The sequence below is a fragment of the Erithacus rubecula genome (genome assembly GCF_903797595.1).
Source record: "Erithacus rubecula genome assembly, chromosome: 6".
In the NCBI taxonomy this organism is placed as follows: domain Eukaryota; kingdom Metazoa; phylum Chordata; class Aves; order Passeriformes; family Muscicapidae; genus Erithacus; species Erithacus rubecula.
This window is the reverse complement of record NC_136688.1, coordinates 4,409,159-4,429,527: the sequence shown is the minus strand read 5'-3', so window position 1 is coordinate 4,429,527 and position 20,369 is coordinate 4,409,159. Positions and strand designations below refer to the sequence as shown.

The following is a 20,369-nucleotide window of genomic DNA, read 5'->3' as shown; positions in this document are numbered from 1 at the left end:
CTGGAAGGTGTCCATTCTATGACACTTGCAAGCTCAAAAAAAAAAAGAAAAAAGGAGTCTAGGCTCATTTTTGTCCATTACTCAAAATTAAATTATTTTAAACCATTATGAAATTAATTATTCTCTGGAGGGAGATTGAATGGCATTTCACACTGCCAGGCATTCACTATGAGGGGAATTTCATTTGCAAGGCTTCTCAGATGAGAGGACTGTGGAAACCCAGCCCTGGAGGACAGAGGGATTGTGTCCCTGATGGGCTCCCATAACTCTTGCCTGGAGACCTAGCAGGGATCAGATAAAGATGCTTCAAGCACATCATGAGCAAGGGGATCTCTGCAGTGCAGGCTGCCTGGTGCAAAGGCAGCTCTCCTGCTGTCTGCCTTCCTCTCCTCATTTCTTTATATCCCGCATGACTTCTCTTCACCTGGCAGAGTCCCAGCTCATCAGACAGCCCCACACTTCCAAGGTGCTTCAAAAATCCCTGCAGAGACCTGGATTGCTTGAATTGCCCCCATGTGCTATTTCCATTTCCCCATCAGTCCATTCCAGCTTTGGTCATATTCCATTTTCTAAGCCACTACTCTGTCTCCTCATCAGACCTTGTCTCAGTGCTGTCTCACTGCCTTCCCACACCCCCTTTTCTGACCTTGCCTGACTGTGTCCTGACCCAGACATGAGCCCCCTTCCCACCCTCCCTGCACTTCAACCTGCCCCACACCTTCCTGTATCCCTGCTGTTAGGTGATGCTCACCACAGGATGAGGTGAGGCTGAGCAGCTCTGGATGGGATCCCTCAGGTGATGCCTGAATTAGTGGTGTGTCTAAGCTGACAGCCTCCAAGAAGGGCAAACACCTCACCTCCTGCAGGGTCTGTGTTTCTGTGCTGATTCCCCATGCAAAGGGCTGTTTGAGATAGAAATGACAAATTGCCTTTTTAAAATAAGGTGGACTGACTCAAAGCCTCTCAAAATCTCCTCTCTAGGTACTCTGCAGCTGGCTTGGATGAGAGGAATGAGGAGAAACAGATTCTTGCAGTGCATTGGCCACTTCTCACCACAGCAGGTCAAATGAGGTTGGGAAGCTGAAAAACTAGATTAAGCAATTGGAGCATAATATCCTTGGGGTGGGAGAGGAAGGCAGCAAGACACCATCACTATTTGAGTCATCCTGGGATTGCTGATCAGGCTGGGAAAGGGAGCTGCAACATTGTCTTCTGTAAGAGGAATATGTAAGTTTTGAGAATATTTAATTTTATAAATGGAAACTACAATGAGACAATAAATAGTTTCCCCCTTAATTTCTTTGATGTCCCCTTCCAGCTATAAAAGTCCTTAAACTCTATCTTTTTCAAGTCCAGGAAGAGATGCAAACATGGGGGACAGGTTTCCTCTAATAGGAGGGCTCAGGGTAAGTCCAAAAAGGATGAGAAAATCCTCACAATGATTTACAAACAGGCAAACTAAAGAATAAAAAAAAAAATCAAAGCTGAGTATCTGGTTTGATGAAATTCACTGAAAATTACATTATATTCCCTATGAATAAAGCTATCATTTACTCAGTGAAGTGGAATCCAGTCAGCAGATATTAATCATCATATCAGCAGATATTAATCATCATTCACCTACCCAGATTGGTGGAATTCACTTGCACCTTAATCTGCATTTGTATCTCAGCAGTATCAATTCACTGTACAGCAGAAAGAAATGCACCTGAGATTTCAGCTTAGGCAACACAAGCAGCTCTGGGGCTCAGCAGGACAGAGCCAGCACACTTCTGTGCCCTGCCTGCTACAGCAACCTGTTCAAACAGAAACAGCCATAAAACATTAACCCAGACACCATCTGCAAGAGCTACCTTTGGGTGGTTCTAGATAGATACCTGAAAGTAAACACATGAATTCCAATGTTTTAAAATAATTTAAAAGCTAGAGAGTGAGAGTTTAATTTGGTCCAGTTGAGGATCTTGTTCTGCATAAACCAAAGTAGAGCTTGGAACTGATAAAGAGGAAGGAATTGACAAAGGAAAAAGCTGTGCTTTGAAGGCTCTCAGGTGAGATGGCTTTGCTGTCACCAAGGTGTCCTGGGATTTTTTAAAAAATGAAGGGTTTTTTCCTCTTTCCATTTTGGTGTTCTGACAGCAAACCTCAATGCACCAACACAAAGAAAAGCTTGTACCATATGGCCACTTCACTCCTATATTTCTGATGTCCAGAGCCATGCACTGTAGAATAGGCATAGCATTATGGATAGAAATTGCATGGATGTATGAAAGAAAACTGCCTGGCTGACAAAAGCCAGTTTCTGTGTCAAATGCCCCAAGGCAAAGTCTCCCCAGCAAAGCAGGTGCTGCACCTGAGCCTGCAGGGCCCTGCTGGGCTGGATTGTGGCAATAGGAATGATTGACCTCTGTGGGATGAAAGTCTGTGTCTGTGGGAAGGGTCAGTCCCTGGTCAGCACTGCCATCTGATCATCCTTCAGGAAGCAGAGTGGATGCTGTAATTCCCATATCTTCCAGCTCTGTGTCTCTGTGTGGGGTGCCCCAGCAGGGCAGAGGAGGTAACCTTATCTACAGCAGTTTCAACCAAACCAGCCTGGGGAACAATTGCAGACATAACAGCAGTGTCCTCAAGACAGATATCCTGGACCTGAGAGCAGTGTCCAGGCTCCATCCAGCAACACAATGCCACTCCTTACAAGAGCCACTGCTGCCCACGTTACCCAACCCTAAACCACCACACCACAACCATGCTGCAACTCCAGATGCTATTTCTGCCTCTGCAGCTGGGCTTTAACTGTATGTCCCAAGTTAAAAGCCCAGCTGTGGGGGGTCCTTCTGCATTCAAATGGGGAGGAGATATGGGACAGTGACTTGGCCCCTCTAAAACCTGTGTGATTCCTGCAGATCCTGGTTTAGGAGGCAGCATACAAGGCTAACATGAGGAAAGCCTCTGAAAGCAGTGGAGTTTGGGTCAGAAGCTTGCTTTGGAAAGCAGCTGCAATCACCTCACTTTTCGTGCTGTTTGCATCCAGCAAACTGTTCTTCTTTCCAGAGAGGCTGAATGGGGCTGCATTCAGCTGGTTCAAGGACCAAGAGACAACTAGTCCAGAGCCACCTCACAGGAGGGACATGGCAAAGGCACCATCTCCTCAGCTCCTCAGGCAGTTTACTGTGCAGAATCCAGCTGCTGATGTAGAGCCATGCCTGTCAGCTGCTCCACCAAGATGCACAGATTTGGTCAGACCAGGCCAGAGCCCAAGTGACTGGCAACACCATGCCAAATCCAAATCACAAAGGAAGCAACTTCAGCTGCCATTCCCCAATGAGAAGCTCCTCCAGATCCCACAGGAACTCTGTGGCAATGCCCAGGAAATGAAGAGAATTTAATAAATAACAAGACCACTCTCCTTCAGGATATTGCTTAACTTGCATTCCTACCTTGGGGCTTGGTTATAACCATCTGCTGCTCTTTCTTCAAAATCATTAAGCCTCTTTCTCCAGAAGGAAAACTCTGCTGTAACACAACACTGCACATTTTTGACCCTGCCTAATTCAGCTGGTTTTTCCCTTTAACCCATTTTGGTAGTCTCCTAACCATGTTCCATCACCCACCTACCTTTCTGTTCTTTGTTTTATTTTGTTTTGTTTTTCTTTTTTTTTTTTTTTCAATCACAAGGATTGCTGTACTTGTTTCCATGAAGCAGAAACAAGTTCTTCTACACTGAAAGGATCTTCAGTGAAAACACCAGTAAGATTGTCTGCTTTCCTGAGTGTGCAGGGTGCTACTATATAAATGTAAATCAACCAGCCTGCACCAGGAAAAACTTCAGCCAAGGCACTTTAGTTTTAATGTAAGTTTTGTTACAAAATCCAGGACATATCAGTCCAAGGAAATTTTAGCTCTACAGCTTAAAGATCCATAATGAGGGACAAGGACATTCCTTGCTCCGATTTCTTCCCATTCCAAGGAACTTGGAATTTCCAAGAATAAATTTGGAGTAATTTCTCTTTTTGGAGCTAAATGCTGTATGGCAGAGCTAGGATTTGCCTGTCAGTAGTGCACCTGGATTTGGAAGAGCATGTGCCCAGAAGGCAGTGAATTAGGTAGCAGTGTGGCAATCTAATCTGTCTAAGAGGGGAACTTGCACTTCACTTACCATTTGAAGGACACCAAAATATGACATCAGATATCCAGACTGCACTGCTTCCAAGCCAAAGAAATCCATAGAGATGATGGAAAACATAATCATGAACAAACCTGGAGGGAGGGTTAATGCAAAGAGTACATCAATACACTTGCACTGCATGTAACAGCCCAAACCCTGCTCCCAGTCACCACTCTCAGTAGTTTTCCCTGGGTTTGCCAGCACTGGGTATAAACATGAGCATAATCCTATTCAAAGCCATTGTAGTTATTTAATCTTTAAATGTTAACTTTTTTATCCCCCTTACTTTCATCTTTAAATAATGTGACTATGTAGGCTGCAGTTTCAGCTGTTAATTATAAACTGGTAAATATTTGTATCACTGAAGCCAGGCTAAACCATTAAGACAGCAAGAAAACATTTGTTCAGACAAGACTGTAACCATAAAAATAATCTGATTGGATTCCTCACCCTTCTTGCCTGACTTCAGATATTCACTGTGGGGAACAGCCCAGTGACATCAGCCAAAATGCAGTGGTTTCACTGCACACCTCAACAACGATGTCTGGGGCACGTGAAAAATCTCTAGTGTGGACTGATATCAATGTCAACACAAGCAGTCAGGAAAGGATGGACAGAAAGGACACAGACCAGGTCTGCTTTCCAATTGAGGCAATTTCTGGAGAGTGTAGCAGAGAACCTCCACTCAATCTCAAATGAAAATACAATAGTGTGAATTTCCCTCACTGCCAAACATACACAAATACAGGCGTGCTTGCACATGCTCCCATCCTACAGAGAGAGCCATCAAATTAAAAATACCATGTCAAAACACTGCTCTTCAAGTGTGGTGTGGGCTAAGAGTCTGCAGCTTCTCCTAGTGTCTTGTGCACCTGAGATGGACCAAGACAGAAGGTAATTGGGGCTCTCTGCATATGAAGAACCCCACAATGAGCCTGTCAGAGATCATTGATCCTTCTGGGAGAGAAGAGAGTGACTTTCAGCACTCCTGCCTTTTCTTCTAAGAGTTATGAAGATTGGGTAAAAAGGGAGCCATGTTCCTCTCCTTCCTGAAAAAAACGAATCCAGGAGGCAATGTGTGAGCACTGAGAAGACAGCTGATGGCCTGGCAAAGTGACATGGCATGGGGAGGATTTGCCAGCTTTTCCTGCAAGGATGAAGAGAGTGATTACAGTGATTGCTGGTTCAAACACTCTGGAGGGCTCACTTCTTAATGAACAAGAACAGCTCCACTGCATCCAGCAGCCCAACCCAGGGCCACCAGTGCAGCACCTGCAGCAGCCAGAACCTCCCTCCAGGCACACCAAGCCTACCCTCCCATTCCAGGACCTGCCAAAAAAGCCTTCCTGAACCCCACTGGAGACATCCTTAACAGGAGTAGGTGCACCCCAGCTGTCTCCATGGGCTGGGAGAGAGGGATGGGGGGCAGGAAGGGTGCCCTGCTCTTCTCTCCAGCTATGTGGAGAAGGTGCCTGGAAGCTGGGGCTCAGGAAGATCTATGGCTTTGCCACACCCCTGCACGGAGAGCACCCCGTTGTTACCCAGTTACTTTGAAATCCCTCTCAGCTCAAGCCAGCTTAAGGTAACATGCAAATACCAGTATTTACTCACAACACCTACATCAGGCAGCAGGGTTGCACATGTTTATAAAAGGCACACGTGATGAAATGAAAGAGAAACCACACTTGGTTTCACTTGTAGGAAGATGAGATTGAAGCAGGCGCTCGCCCTTCATCCTGCACCCCACTGCAGGTACCACCTAGGAGGGGCTCAGCCTTCCTACATACCTGCTGCTTCTTCCTGGTACTTCCCTCCAGCTTCCACAGCTCCTCTGCCCTTTGAAGTCCCTCATCAAGTTAAGACAGATTTGGATCTTTCTCCTCCAAACAAGCTGCTTTCTTTCGGAGCAGGGGAACAGGCTGTGCTCTTTAATTAGAATTATACATTGCACGGCTCCCCTGGAGATGCAAAGGTCCCATTTTCTGATTGGTGTCACCCTCTGTGCATGCATGGTCCCTTAAAGCTACCTGGAGGAGGGAGACCTCCGTGCCCCTTTTCTCTCAGCAACTAAGGCGGTCTCTGCCACTGGTAACACATTTCTTGATGAAACCCACAAGGTGAGCCTCAGATTGAATTGAAAAAAGATGTTATGCTCATTTTTTACAAAGATATCAGCAGATTCCCAGCTGGACAGGCTGCAGGTCAGCTGAGTGCAGTCACAGAAATAATGATAAGCCTCAGTCCACACTGAGATGCTCAACGTGGAAAAAAATTGGAATATGGCATAAAGTACCCTCAGAATGTCTAAAGTACCTGAGTATGTCTAAGAAAAGGGTGAACTCCTTAGAAAACCTGGCATCAGTGGGATATGGGTTATGCAGCAGAAAGCAGGGAAATAATTTGTAAAATGACAAATTATGACAAAAAGAACCAAGGAAAATCAGGAGTGCAAACCCTATTAAAAAAAAAAAAAAAAAAAAAAGTGATATGTCTGAAAGCAGCCAGCCTGTGGTTTTGGAGGGCCAGTTTGGCAATCCCTGCTGCAAGATGGTGTGAGAAGGCAAGCACAGCCTCTGGGAGCTGATCACAGCCCTCCCACGCTGGACTGGAACCGTGATGGGATGCAGAGCCCTAAGGCTCACTGCAAAACACTGCTGCACACGTGAAAGAAAACCCTCCAAAAAACGGGATGCAGGTGCTAAAGCAATCATGATGAAACCAGATTTTCCAAAGGGATTAGGCAGCCAAAGATCCATACAAGCAGCCATTTATCAGTATTTTCAAGGCCCTGGTGGTTTCTTGTCAATGAGGGTTACATTTGGTATTTTTATCCTCTTGTTTTTCTTTCTGTCTCTTATCTGCCACAATGCAGTGAGGCTCTCTTTTCCCAGGTCAGCTGAGAAGGTAATTGGGCTGTGCTGGAGCTGTCTGCTCCTGTCCAAGCCCTGGCAAGAGGCACAGAGCCCAGGTCTCTGCTTTTATGCAACATAGGGAGGAGGTTCCCAGCCCTGCAGCCCTCCCAGGGAGGTTCTTTGGGTCTCAAACCAGCTAATTTTAGACAACAATGAGATCCATAAGGAACAAAAGATTTTCTTTGCTGCGTATCACAAACTTGTTTACAAAGTAAATAGAAAAACAGTCTGTAATTTGGGCAATCTAATTAATTATATGGCTGCAGCCTGGAGATGAAAGGTAAATGAGCTCTTGAGGAGCTCAGCCTCTAGCTGTGAGCTGCAGAGAATCAGTGATGGCCAGGTCCCCTCTCAGCTGCCATCACTTGGGCCAGTGACCCCAAGTGAAGAGAGACCTGCAAAGAGAAGTCACTAGGATTTTAATCCCTCCTCACTGCAGTGTGAGTGCTGCAACAGGAGTGCCTCAGGTGAATCTTCTCCCACCCTTACAGAAATACCCCCAGGCATTCACTGACAGACTACTAGCCTGCCTTAGATCCCAGCTTCACTGTCTGCATCCTCTTTGCCTACAAATTGCCTCACAGTTTTGGGCAGGAGATGTTTATTTTGGTTCATTGAGCATTTTTGCTTTCCACAGGGAAAGAAGAATGGATTCTGTAACAGGCAGGAATTTGCATTTCGGCAGGAATGTCTAAAGCTAAGAACATTTTGCCTGGCCTTTGGAAAAAAGGAGAGCACACAGGAAATTACTGTGGAAAGCTCACATGGCATTTTTTCCAGGAAAATTAATGCTACTTTAAGATGAGAAATGAGTCAGAATCAGCTAAGAAAACCCTCTTAAAACATCTGTCTCATTCTGTGAAATGCTGTCATTTCACACACCTTTTAGAGTACGGTTTTAGAAGTTTATTGTCTTAAGAACCAAAAAAATTGCACTGTGAGGTCAAGCCAGCAGTGGTTTGAGACTGTATCCTGTCTCCAGTGGCAGGGGTAGGACCAACAGGCATTAGTGATCTCAGTGCCAGCTACACAGAGTAAGGAAAGAAAAAATCAGAAATCCTTTACTTCCCTGCATGTTATTGTACAACTCCAGCTGGACTCACTCCCTCAGAGGTACAGCAAGGAATAACAGATGAGCCTGGCCAAGTCCAGGAATGCCATCCCCTTCTGATTGAGCCACACTCCATAGCCAAATGTGCTTTCATTTGTAAATTGAATTTATAGATTAAAAATTAGCATTTAATTTTTCAATTATGCTCCACATTCTTTAAACTTCAAGGGCTTCTCCAGACAAAATGAATTGGAAAAAGATGCAAAGTCTGAAAGCTGGGGTGCCTTAAGTCCCCTCTTAGTGTCCCTGCTTGGAAGGGAAGTGCCTTAGTTTGTTCAGACTCATGATACACACATGTTTTGATGTACGCAAAAATCAGTTTTTGAAATCATCATCGAGAGAAACTGCACTTTTTGGTTGACTGGGAAAAGAGCTGTGAAGGCTTTTGTGTGTGAAAGTGGAGAGAACATCACCCTGTCTTTACACATCACTGACAAAGATAAGATGCAGCTTGTCTCTAGTCAAGTGTGTGGGTAAAGAAGTTACAGGGTAGACAAAACTGAAGATTATTAAATTGTGGCCAGGGATCCATAGTCAGGCAAATATGGGGATATGAACCATGCCAGGACAGCAACTGACTCAGAGGAAGCAGGGAAACAGATGGGTTTGGGAAAGGTTTGAGGTACCAGCGAGTTCCTATCATGACACAAAAAAAACCCCAGCAGAATATATAAAGAGAAGAACAAGCACCCCCATGAATGTGCAAGGGAAGAAACATGCTGTGGGTCCCCTGTGTGCAGCTTAACCCTCTCATCCATCAGGAATTTTTAATTGTTGGGAAAAAGTTTAGGATACACATACATCTTATAATCACTGAGTAAAATCAGGAAAGAGCTCAGTTTTTCTGTTGGAGGACAAACAATGGTTTTCTGCTCTGAAGAGCTTACAAAGTGAAATGACAGACAAGGGGAAAAAAACATTTGCAGTGAGGGGGATGGAGAGATTAACTGATTTGCCAAAACTCCCAGATACTATGACAAGTAGTGTGTTGGACATGAAGTCCCAGGGTTTGTAGCTGAGGCTACCTGAAATCATCCAACATCAAGTTAGGAGGTGAATCCTCACTGCTCTGTGATCAAAAGTAATGTGCTTTCAGTAATATGAGAAAGCTTGGTCTACAGAGTATGTCATCCTATTTTAAATATACCAGCAATCATGGGGAATGGATTTACCTATGGGAAGTCCAGCAAAGACCTTGACTATGAAAACTTCCTTTACTCCCGGGAACTTCATCAGGCGCAGGATTTCTCTGATGCTAAACAAGCTGCCAGACTGTGATGTGCCTGCAGAAGATGACATATGGGTTAATCCTCTGTTTATACAGGTCCAGGGTAGAAAGCAGGAAACTCTGAGACTGCTCAGGTTCATCACCCAAACCCATTTCTCTGCTGCACCAGCATCGTGCTGATGGCAGGAGGCTGGGAGCTGGTGCCAGGGCTGATGTGGATGAACCCTCTGAGACAGTGGGGTTTCCTCCCCTGCCAGACCAATCCAACCCCCAGAAAGGGCTCCACAATTCTCTTTTCTGAGACACAAAGAAGAGTGCAATTCTACATGGCACAGTGATCAATATATTTGGAATAAAACTCTTCCACAAGCACAGCTCAGACATTGAAGTGTCAGCATCTCAAGGCTGGGACCTTTTCGCCCTTAAATGCAACTCCAAAGTCCTTCAGCAGTTCTTGCAGCATGTCAGTCCCCTGTCCCTTTTCATGTATTATTTATCAGAAACACAAAATACTCACTGTGCTCTTTGATGTGATGGTCTGACTTTGGTTTAGTCTGTGAAGGGATCCAAACCATTGCTATCAGGGTGTTGATGAGACTTCCAACCAGCCCAACATATGTAGGAACATAAATGCTGCAAACAGAAAAAATAGAGGTAACTGGATAAATAACATAAACAAGATATTTATACTTCCATCCTGCCAAGGCTTGGGCATTTGGATGAGGAAAAATTCCTCTTCAAGTTGCAGAACATGAGGCATTAAAAGAACTCACATCCTTTCATGGAGGGTTTGGATATGACCACAGTTTGAAATTTCACCAAAAGATGGCTATTGCTACCAAGATAGTTTATAATTTTATTGAGAATAGGGCATAATACAATGCTTTTAAATCTCCAATTGTCAGGGGAAAATAGCTTTTCTTGGTTTAATGACACTTAGCAATTGTCCCAAAGAAGTCACAGCATCTGCTGTTAGAATCCATCTAATCCCTGTCTAATCCCCAATTTCATTCATCTGAGTATCATCTCACTCCTTGAAATTTCTCACTGAAATAAAATGAATTAAGGAAAGTACTCAATGATTAAGGATAGTAGAATATGGCCTGCAAGCAAAACTAAACCCACAAGAGAGACAATACCATTTGAAAAGGAGGCACTGAAAATAAAAACATGATTACAAAACCTTCTGAAATGGTAAACAGCATTTTGACTGAAGCACTTACTTTTCTCCAAAAGTGCCCCAAACCAAACCAATATCAACTATCAACTACCAAACCAACTTCAACTATCCCTCAGAGCCCCGAACATTGAACCTTTATCAGAAGTAGGGCCTCATCCTTGGATGTAGGCACAGTGAGCAGCAATTATTAACTATAGTGTACAATGATAAAAAGGAACAATCACAACTTATCTAAAAAACACAAACATGGAAAAGTCAATAGAGCCAGTAATTAGTCTCCAATTATCACTGTTCTCTTAAAAGCAAAGATTAGGAAATGACTCCTCCTCGTCTTTAAAGGTATGTGGGAAGATTCCACACTCTAGAAGGCTTTAATTTTGACAAACACAATAGAGCAAAGTCCAGGGCTGCAAGACTGAAACTGAGGGAAGTCAGGCTGAAAACAATGAGAGAAGCTTGTTTTAACAGTGAGACCAATTATCCACTAAACCAGCTCATTAAAAGTCTCCCCCCATCATGAGGACCCACTTAGTTGTAGGGTTTCCTAAAGCATGTGCTTAAAACCAACCACAGGAAGCAGGTTTGGGGTGGAAATGCCCAACAGAAACAAAAGGCTGGAGTCATGTAGAGCACAAGATGAAGTGACCACCATGGTGCCTTGGAGGCATGGAAATTTAAGCATTTTGGACTTCAGCAAAGTAATGCCTGGATTTCACCAGAGAAGGTTTTCAAGTTTTGCAGATCCATGCAGACTTGGAGGTGAGTGTGCCATCCCTGCATTCCCACCAACCTGTCAAAAATAAGATGTAAAAATGAGCTGTGAGCCCCCAGCTGATGCTCCCTGTGAGCCTGCTGATGAGAGACTGCTTACTGCCTGTATTTTTACTGCTGATTTCCTTGTCAGGCTATGCTGTATGTTTTTCATGGAATAACCAGCAGCACCAATTGTAAAAGCCTCAGACAAAGGCTCAGTCTGAATAATTTCTGGAGTATTATTTAAGTCACAGAGCAAGACAGTCAAGGATTGAGATGCAAACAAGCAAGAAAAGCATCAAAGAACAAATATAAATATATATATACACACAAACACACGTATTCCCACTAATAGCAACAGCAGGAATCCCAGTTGAATATTTTAATTCTCATTAATTATTATTAAAACAACAAAGCCAGATAATATCTTTCTGCAGAAGGACTTAGCACAGTAATTTAGACCTGCTGCCTTCTATCCTCCAAGCTGCTTCACTAATTAACTCAGACCACAAAATTAGTCATTTACTGGATCATTACTTCTCATTTTTAGTGCAGCAGATTGCCACTTTCTAAATTAAAATTATATGCCAAGCAGTTCCCAAACTACTGAAATCAACTTTGTGGACAAAAATTTTTAACCAAAACATCCTGAATTTCTACTTTGCATAGATTTACTAAGGAAATAAAAAAGACAAAAAAAACCAAAATAAGTAGCTGCAACTGGCTAAATGTGTGTGAGGTTTTGAGGGGTTGCATTTTTTTTTCTATTTTTTTTTTGGTTGGTTGTTTTTTTTCTGGGAGTTTCTATATCTCAAGCTTTTATTCTGATATGTAAAAAACATATCTCAAAATTTTTCATCAACCAGAAAAAAACTTCCTTTCCAGTCCTACTTTTTCCTGAGGTTGTCCAGAATCCCACATACCAATGTAAATATGTTTTACTCTTCATATCAAAAAAGAATTACTGTAAGTAATCTCAGAAGGATTCCTCTGCAAAACTCTAAGCAAACAATGATCTGTGCTTACTTCACTGCAAGCACAGGACTGTTAATTCAGTGCTGTGAAAGGGAGAGGAGAACCTTGACAATTTACATGTTTGGGAAAATTTGGGCTTGATAAAACACATTTGTGGAATTTTATATGGCTGGTTGCTTAAATTGGAGAAATCCAGTAAAATATGGAGCTCAAAACTGTGTTTCCCAGACAAGCCTGAGGCATTCAAAGTCATCTGAAAATCCCTTTTCCTGAGCACATTTTTCTGTAAGTGCTCCATCTTTTTCCACACATTAAGCACTGTCATTCCTTGATTGATGGAAAAGTGAGGAAGGTACAGCCTCCAGGTAGCTGCTCTGAGATCTCATCCTTCAGCAGGGATGAATGCTGAAATTTGACATAATTCCCCCATATCCTAGAAACCACCTTTTGGATTTGTTTGTTGGCTCATTCAGGGGAGATGAAGTGAAGCCAGGGGAGGTGGTGGTAGGAATGCTTTGCTAGGTTGGTAGCACCTGCTGAACAAGAGCTGGCTCTCGTGGTCACTTGTCTGTTTTTTCATTTTAAAATTTAAACATGAGCTCCCATCTCTGCTGCTATCAGCCAGAGTCCTTTTGCATTCAGTTTTGTGTGTCTGGCTCATCAGGAGGAAGCCTCCCCAGGAAGGGATACAGTGGCACTATTAAGATAAATGAAGTACATCAAGCAGGTTGTTCCCCTGGGACCTTTTCCCATCCTCTTCCCCTTCCTGCTCTCCCTCTCATCCCTCCTGGCTGTCCACAAACCAGCCATGTGGAACCAGAGTGAGCCCTGCCAAACCCAGCAGCAGATTTCCTGAGCAGGGCAGAAGAACAAAGGCTGCGGGCAGCACTAATACAATTAAATTAAATGGAGCAAAAGGGCACAGCAGCTTTGGCAGCTGAGCTCATTGTATGGCCTCTTCCAGCTTCTTGTTGATTAATGAGAGATTAAGGGCCTTTACTGTCCTGGGCTTTATGGTCAAAATAACTCGGGTAACTTTATCTGTGTGCTCCAGCATGTTATTTATAATTCCTCTGCTTTTTAATCTGTAGAGAGAACCCCTTCCTGACTTTTGTCAGCAGCCTCTTTGGTCTTCCCTGGGACTTCTGCTAGCAAAGCCTCTTTCAGCTGTCAGCTAAGATCACAGCTGCCCACTATTCTTTTTGTTTTTTTCAGCAGAGGAATAAAGTGCATTTTCCTATCCTGCATGGGACTCATGTGCCCCAAGCTCCTGCTTTCAGGAGTATGCAAAGGTTTTGGCTGCAGGGAGCAAACACTTGAATCTAGGACTAGGAGGAACTAGGGTCAAGGAGGACTAGTTTTTGCCAACATGACTAGCTGCAGCTTGTCCCAACTTAAAACTTTCAGAGAAACAGGAAGAGAACATGAGCAGAGGGACCTGGAGGCCAGGAGCCTCTAACATCAGCCAAGCACTGCTTAACAACCTCACAAAAGCCTCTCCTTTCCACTTTCCTGAAGCCAACAGGCAAATTGTGGTGGATGCATTAAAACCATCTTTTTACAAAGTTTTAAAAGGTTTAAAGAAGTGAGATGTCCACTTGCCAGAGGACCCAAAGTGTGGCCCAGTGCAAGGCTCTGGGTAGCCTGTGGCCATGGAGAAGGGACAAGTGGCTGGCAGCTAGGATTACTCATCTGGAAACTCCATCCTCAGTGCTGGTGGGAAAGCAGAATTGATGACAAAACCATTAATAATAATGTGCTGGTAAACAGATTGATCCCCAGAAAATCCTAGGATCCAAAGCCAGCTGGAAGAGGGCTGCATTTCTTCCCATCTAACACTTAACCAGCCCCTGGATTCACTGCCAGGTAAATCCCAACCTTCACCACACCTCCCAAGGGCAGCAAAGGGAGGAGCTACTTCATGTTCCTTCAACCTGCTCCCATCAGGGTCAATTAATATGAGCCAAATGAATGCAGTCAGAGTTCAGTTTCTGAATTAAGGATGGCAGGAGCACAGCAAGGGCTCACAGGGGCTCTCCAACTCCTGTCACCTGCCCTAGAAGTCAGAGGTGACACATATGAAGCATCTGAATAAAACTGGCAAACTTTAGAGCAAATGCAGCTCTTGGAAAGCAGGGCCTGGCCAAACAAGTATGTGTGGGTGTGTATAGGTACATCCATATGTACAAATACATGTGCAGAGCATTTCACAGTGGCTCTGAAGCCATGCTTTCAGCAAAACTTGCATGAAAAAATCTCACAGAGGCATGTGCAGCATGCAGGCATCAGGCACTGGACCAGGAGCAGGAGAGAGGCCACTGGCCAGGCATTTGCAGGTGTATTTCCAGGCATGTTTTCAGCTCCCAGGCAGGCAGCCTGAGCAGAATCCCAGCTGGTACCTGCCAGCCAGGCAGTGCCAAGCAGGGATTGGGCACCAGAACCTCCTGCTTCCACCAAGGGCAGCTCCAACAACCCAAACACAGGCCACACTTCTGGGCTCCAGCCCAAATTCCCATCCTTGCTCAGCTGCAATTCCATCTTTGATGTCCCGAGTGAGAAACCTGAGACAGACCATGGAAGCAGGTACCTTAGGGGTTGCTGCCAGCCAGGAGGCTGCATGCAGGCTGCCTGTGCCACGAGATGGTATCAGTGGCTCTTTTTTCCCATTAGCATTCCAGCCACAGAGCCCTGCTCTGCAGAGCCCAGGAGAAGAACGCACGTGGGTAATTGCACAATTAAACGTTGCGTCAATACGGCGATTCTTTCCAGGAGGAAGCAGCTCCCAAAGATTCCCCCAGGATTAAAGGATCAATGTGTATTTCAGCACTGAATGGGATGGTGTTTGTTTTCTTTCTCTTTTTCTTAATAAAGTCAAAGTTGAACATGGAGACAGCACAGATTGTTTTTTAGTGACTCACTCCTACTTCAGAACTGCAATGCATAAAGCCGGCATTCATAGCCAGCCCAGATTCCTTAAACAGCTCTGAGAGGACTCTCAAAATATTTCTTTGATTGCAGTCTGGCCACACTATCCCCTCATACCCTTAGAGGAGCAGATATGGGTGAAAAAGAAGCTGTGAGTTAAAAAAACAAAAAGGCAAAGCAAAAAACTGAGGTGAAAAAAAGAAAGCTCAGGTGGGAGCATTACACCAAATCATGGGCTCTGGTAACCAGCTTTAGGTCTGCAAGAAAGTGAGCAGTGACCACTGTGTTCCTGATAACTTAGTGATACATAAGCTACTTACTGCATAACATATTGTAAATTAGTTATGGTTTTGTTCAAGGAGCTCTGTTTTACTCTATTTTGGTGAGTGCATTTCTTCTCTGACCCATTGTGGTCTGCTCTATATTGTTGAGATTCTGCCTAAATACAAAAAAACCCCAAAAACCCCAAAACCAAAAACCAAACCCCAAAAACCCAAGCACACAATTTCACCAAGCCTTCTTGAAAAAAACAAACCCACAAAAGCCTCAACCAAAAAAAGACTTATTGAGCCTGCAGAATTTTCCCTCATTTCCTAGGATGTTCATGCCTATGTACAGTGATAGTCCAGCTTCCACAGCCCAGGGCAAGAAACAGCACAATAACACACACAAACTCAGCAACCCAATGCTCAGCAGACTTCAAGGCAGCACTACCAGAGGAGGACCACCCATCATATTATCCATGCCTTTCAGAGGAAAACAAAACACCCTCAGGTCTTCCTTTCTGCAGTTCCTACTCCTGTCCTTATGGAAAAAAAATTACACAGAGACATGGAAACCATGACCAGGTTGTCCTTTTTGCCATGTATGCTTTAGATGAGGAGCAGCAGAAGTTGGCTGCTGCTGCTTTGAGCAGACCAGGAGGTTTTTCACTATGGTGAGCTTGACATCATTGCAGGCTGTCCAAGGAGGGAGTGAGACTTCACATCCACACCCTCCAGAGAGCCCCTCACAGGGTGAGAATGAGTCAACCCCAGACAAGTGCTCATTCAACTGCTCATTTCTAGTGGGAGCCACATCTGGAAAATTCGTGTGGTGCAGAAGGAAGAAAATATGAAGAGGGGTATGGGCAGCCTCCATGACCTGTTTCCATCAGAACTGGGTGAGGGAGGGATGCTGGACATTGGCACTGGTGCATTAACAGGGCAAAGAGCCAGGAGTGTGGGGACATTAGATATGGGACAGGGACAGGTCTTCACAGCCATTGCAGGCACCTGTGGATTTACTTCCCTTAAGGACATTCACTCCTGTGTGTGTCACTGACCCAGCAAAAGGAGGTTTGCAGATGGGTCTTGAAGAAAAAACACTCTCAAAAAACACCTGCACACCTACATGAATTTATAAAAAATGGGAGGATAAGCTGCGTACCCCAAAAGATTTTAGTTATTTCAGGCATTGCTTGCCTCACACTTCTATGCAGCATCACCCTGTGTGCCTAGAAATGGAGAAGTCTAGACAAGGACCAGCTATGAGCTGCACTCCCTGAATGGGGGCTTGCAACACCTGGATTTGATGCCAGCAGTGCTAACTAATATTGGATGAGCTGGGACAGGTCAAGATAGGCATCAGAGAGTAGGTGTTGGTGGTCAGTGCTCACATCAGAGGCACCCCACTGGTGAGGCTGGGACATGTGCTCCTCAACCTATCTGGGAATGATCTAGCACAGCAGGGAAGAAAATTTCCTGAGAATACACAGTTAAAGACTACTGGGGAAAAGAACAGCCAGTGAGGAACTGCATATGGCCCTCACAGAGCTGAGGGATTAGGCAATAACAGCTGAAAAAATCAGTGCAGATTAGATTTAAAGTCAGATTAGATGCTTGCAGGCTAAACAAGTCTTAAATTCACACATGAAATTATGCTTCTGAACTGCTTATTTCTGGAGCAGACAGTTAGGAAGTGACTGGCACTGTGATTTCCACCATAAAAAACAGGAAGCACCAAGTGAAACTGCCAAAGACTAATTCAAAAGAAAGAGAAAGACCTAATTCTTCTTGGAACATGTAGATGGTCAGTGGAGTTTGTTGCTACTGTTGTTGTGGAAGCAAAGCACGGGTACAAGAAGAGATTAGATAAGCACTTAAAAGTATGATGCACTGAAGATTACTAAAGCATCACAAATCATATTCACTCATTCATGTCAGGAAATCCCCTGAGCTGAATATAGTTGGAGGCTGGAGAAGTAATCAGAGAAGTATTATGCAAGTCCGTTCAACTCTTGCTCTTCACTAGAATTCTTACTGTGATTTTTGTCAGAGAAAGGATAATGATCACATTGAGACACAAGTGCAATTTCCTCCTCTGCACTGGAAATAGAACCTGTGTCCCCCATGACCATGTCACAAACCAGACAGGCACATCTTTGCTCATTCCCTGGAAAAAACTGCTTTTTTCCCCTGCAACTCTAAAACATTCCAGAGAATAAATAAGAATAAGCACGACTCTTACTTTGTGTTTGGGAGGACATGCAGTTGGGAAAGGGTAATGCCACATTTCAGTCCAGGAAATGTTCATGTACCTTATCAAGTGACTGCTTAATATAACACAAAGATACAGCCTCCTATCTCTTAAGCTTTTTCTTGGATACTCCAAGGAATAGAAAGTAGTATTACAAAAAGATTTTTGGGGTTCTCCCCCACCTTCTCCTTCATGTTGAAGCTTTGTTCCCTAACAAGTAGCAAAGCCTTTAAGTATTTTTTTTTTTTAATTACTTAATTAAGCAGCAAAAACTACTCTTCCAAGCTCAGAATGTGGTAAATTATTAAAATGCTCCATTTGGGTGTGTTGCTGGGTAAGGACTCCCACACACAGACTGGTTGAAGGTGAGCTTGCTAGACTACTCAGTGACTCACCACCCAACACATCGTTAATTATATGTTACAGCATGTCTGACTTCATAGAGTGCTGTAGGTGGTGTGAAATAATCTTTGAATGAGTTCAAGCTTTTTCCAGCTTTTATGAGGTTACAGTGCTTCAGACTCCAAAAGACTCAGCTAGGCAGGAAACTGTTGAGGATTTGCTGTAGTAACCTGAGCTGCACTCCCAGCACGTCAAGTCTCGACTCACAGCAGTGGCTTTGGAAGATCTGCAAGCTTGGCACTGGTTGGAGTTGTTACCTCTCACCCATCATGGTGCACTCACTCTCAGCTGGCTCAAAGCAGTGTGTGGGCAGAGCTCAATTTTGCTGCCCAGGGATGGGGGGTGGGGTCTGGGTAGTTCCTGCGAGTGGAAGGGGTAGGATTTGGCTGGCAAAGAAAGCACAAAGAGAGTTCTGGCAAGCCACTGCCCTTTTTTGTTGGCTCTAAGGAGTGAGGCAGTGACTGCTGCTTCCAAGAGGACCTCTCCCACCTTCCAAAAGATGGAAACACAGATATGAGATGCTCTGGCAAAGATTCTGCCTTCTGGACACTCTGGCAAGTAGACACCAGGACTGTGGGCAGACAGTCTGATGCTGCAGGTACCACCTTTTTTTGCCAATTTTGGAGGTGTCCCAGCATCAGCCCATCAGGGGACTTCACCTTCTCCCTCTCCCAATCCCTTTTGCAAGCAGGACTCTGGTAATGCTATTGCAGTGATCCCTGAGAGCGACCCTGGTGTCACACAAAAGCAGACTCCCTCCACACCCCACACCCACAGGCTTTGAGCTAAACAAATAGAGAAGTCCTTGGCTAGCCAAGTCTGATACTTAAAAGTTCATCTCTTACCAGGACTGTGCTCACGTGAATGACATTTATAAGCTACGTAATCCCTGGCAAAACAAGTTAATTCTTTACCTTGAGGTAAGTAACTGTAAATGCAGCATCGTACCAGAGGTATGGCACAGACTGATCTTGCCTTGGAACAAGTAGAGGCAGCCAACACCTCCTTCCTCAAGGTGTGAAAAACCTTGCCATCCTTCATCAAGGGCTCCAGCATCTTTTGTCTAGTAAGGCCTTTTAATGAAATAGAACACATTAGGACTAATTTTGTATGGGAAGCAGTGTTGAAACGCTAATACCCAAAAGTCACAAATAAGGCATTTCAAGGGTCAGGTGTGAGATTTTCCAGCATCCCACTGCAACCTCTCTGGTTGCACAACAGGCCACTTGAAACCAATCCTTTCTCCAGCAAAGTCAGAGCCTGAGGGCTGTGGGGCAGCTGATTTGATTTCATGAGGAGTTTGACCCCAGAAGGAGGCATCTGCATGAGATGAGTGAGTCACTCCATTTCAATAATGGGCGAAACCATTAACTGAAGGCTCACAGTTTGCTTGTTTGGGCAGGCTTCCTATGCCCTAACCAGGAGTGGTCTCACTGCTGCTGTATTTACTGAACTCCTCCAATTAAGTACTTTGTTTCCCTCATCCATAATGACAATGGTTTCTGCATGTTAAATATATTCAGAAGGGAGGTTGCTTCGCATTTGCAAATTGGAGCAGCTTTCTCCTCTACACAGTTGGTAGGAAAAACACTAGCCAAGGAATGGCTAAGAAACTACTCCCTGAGTGAGGTATTCTCAACTACTTTGTTTAGCATGGTAGGAAATTATTTGGGCTAAAAACCACATTCAATACTAACTAAAGTTGCTTGCACATTTTGGAGCAATGAATGCAAGCAAATTGAATGCATTGCATACCAGTCAAACGTAATTGCCGGGTGTTCTATTCATCCTGGGCTTTTTGGTGGATTCCAGCATTGCCAAAGCCCTGAACAAGAATATCCTTTGACTGCAGAGCTGCTGCATCTCGAGCTCTGCCTCACCCACCCTTGCTCTCGGTTGCTCTCCCCTTAGGGAGAGAAAGCACTCGGTTCTTTCTTCACCCCACGTTTCATCTTGGCCCCAGCTACAGAGACCACCTACAGGGATGCCAGTTAGCATCAGCTACATTATGCTGAACAGGTTTTTATGGGAGCACTCAGTGGGAACCACATCTTAGGCAGCCTCCTGGGCAGCTCTCCACCCAGCCACTCGCTGATGGCACAGGCTCGCTCCTCTCACCACCAAATGGCACCAGCAGCAAGCTACCTGATGGACTTGTATGGAAAACCCTGAGCAGGGTGTTTACTGTGTTTTTAGTTGCATTT

The 20,369-nt window shown here is 44.5% G+C and overlaps 1 protein-coding gene across 1 annotated transcript in view; it reads right to left on the bottom strand.

Moving 5' to 3' along the window:
- Positions 1-20,369, bottom strand: part of SLC67A1 (solute carrier family 67 member 1) — a 57,305-nt gene that overhangs the window by 13,573 nt on the left and 23,363 nt on the right. Inside the window, exons 5-7 of the mRNA XM_079308452.1 lie at positions 9,931-10,046; positions 9,358-9,468; positions 4,154-4,254 (exon numbers count right to left, since the gene is read on the bottom strand). Coding sequence (XP_079164578.1) covers positions 4,154-4,254; positions 9,358-9,468; positions 9,931-10,046 — 328 coding nt within the window. The remainder of the gene's footprint in view (positions 1-4,153; positions 4,255-9,357; positions 9,469-9,930; positions 10,047-20,369) is intronic.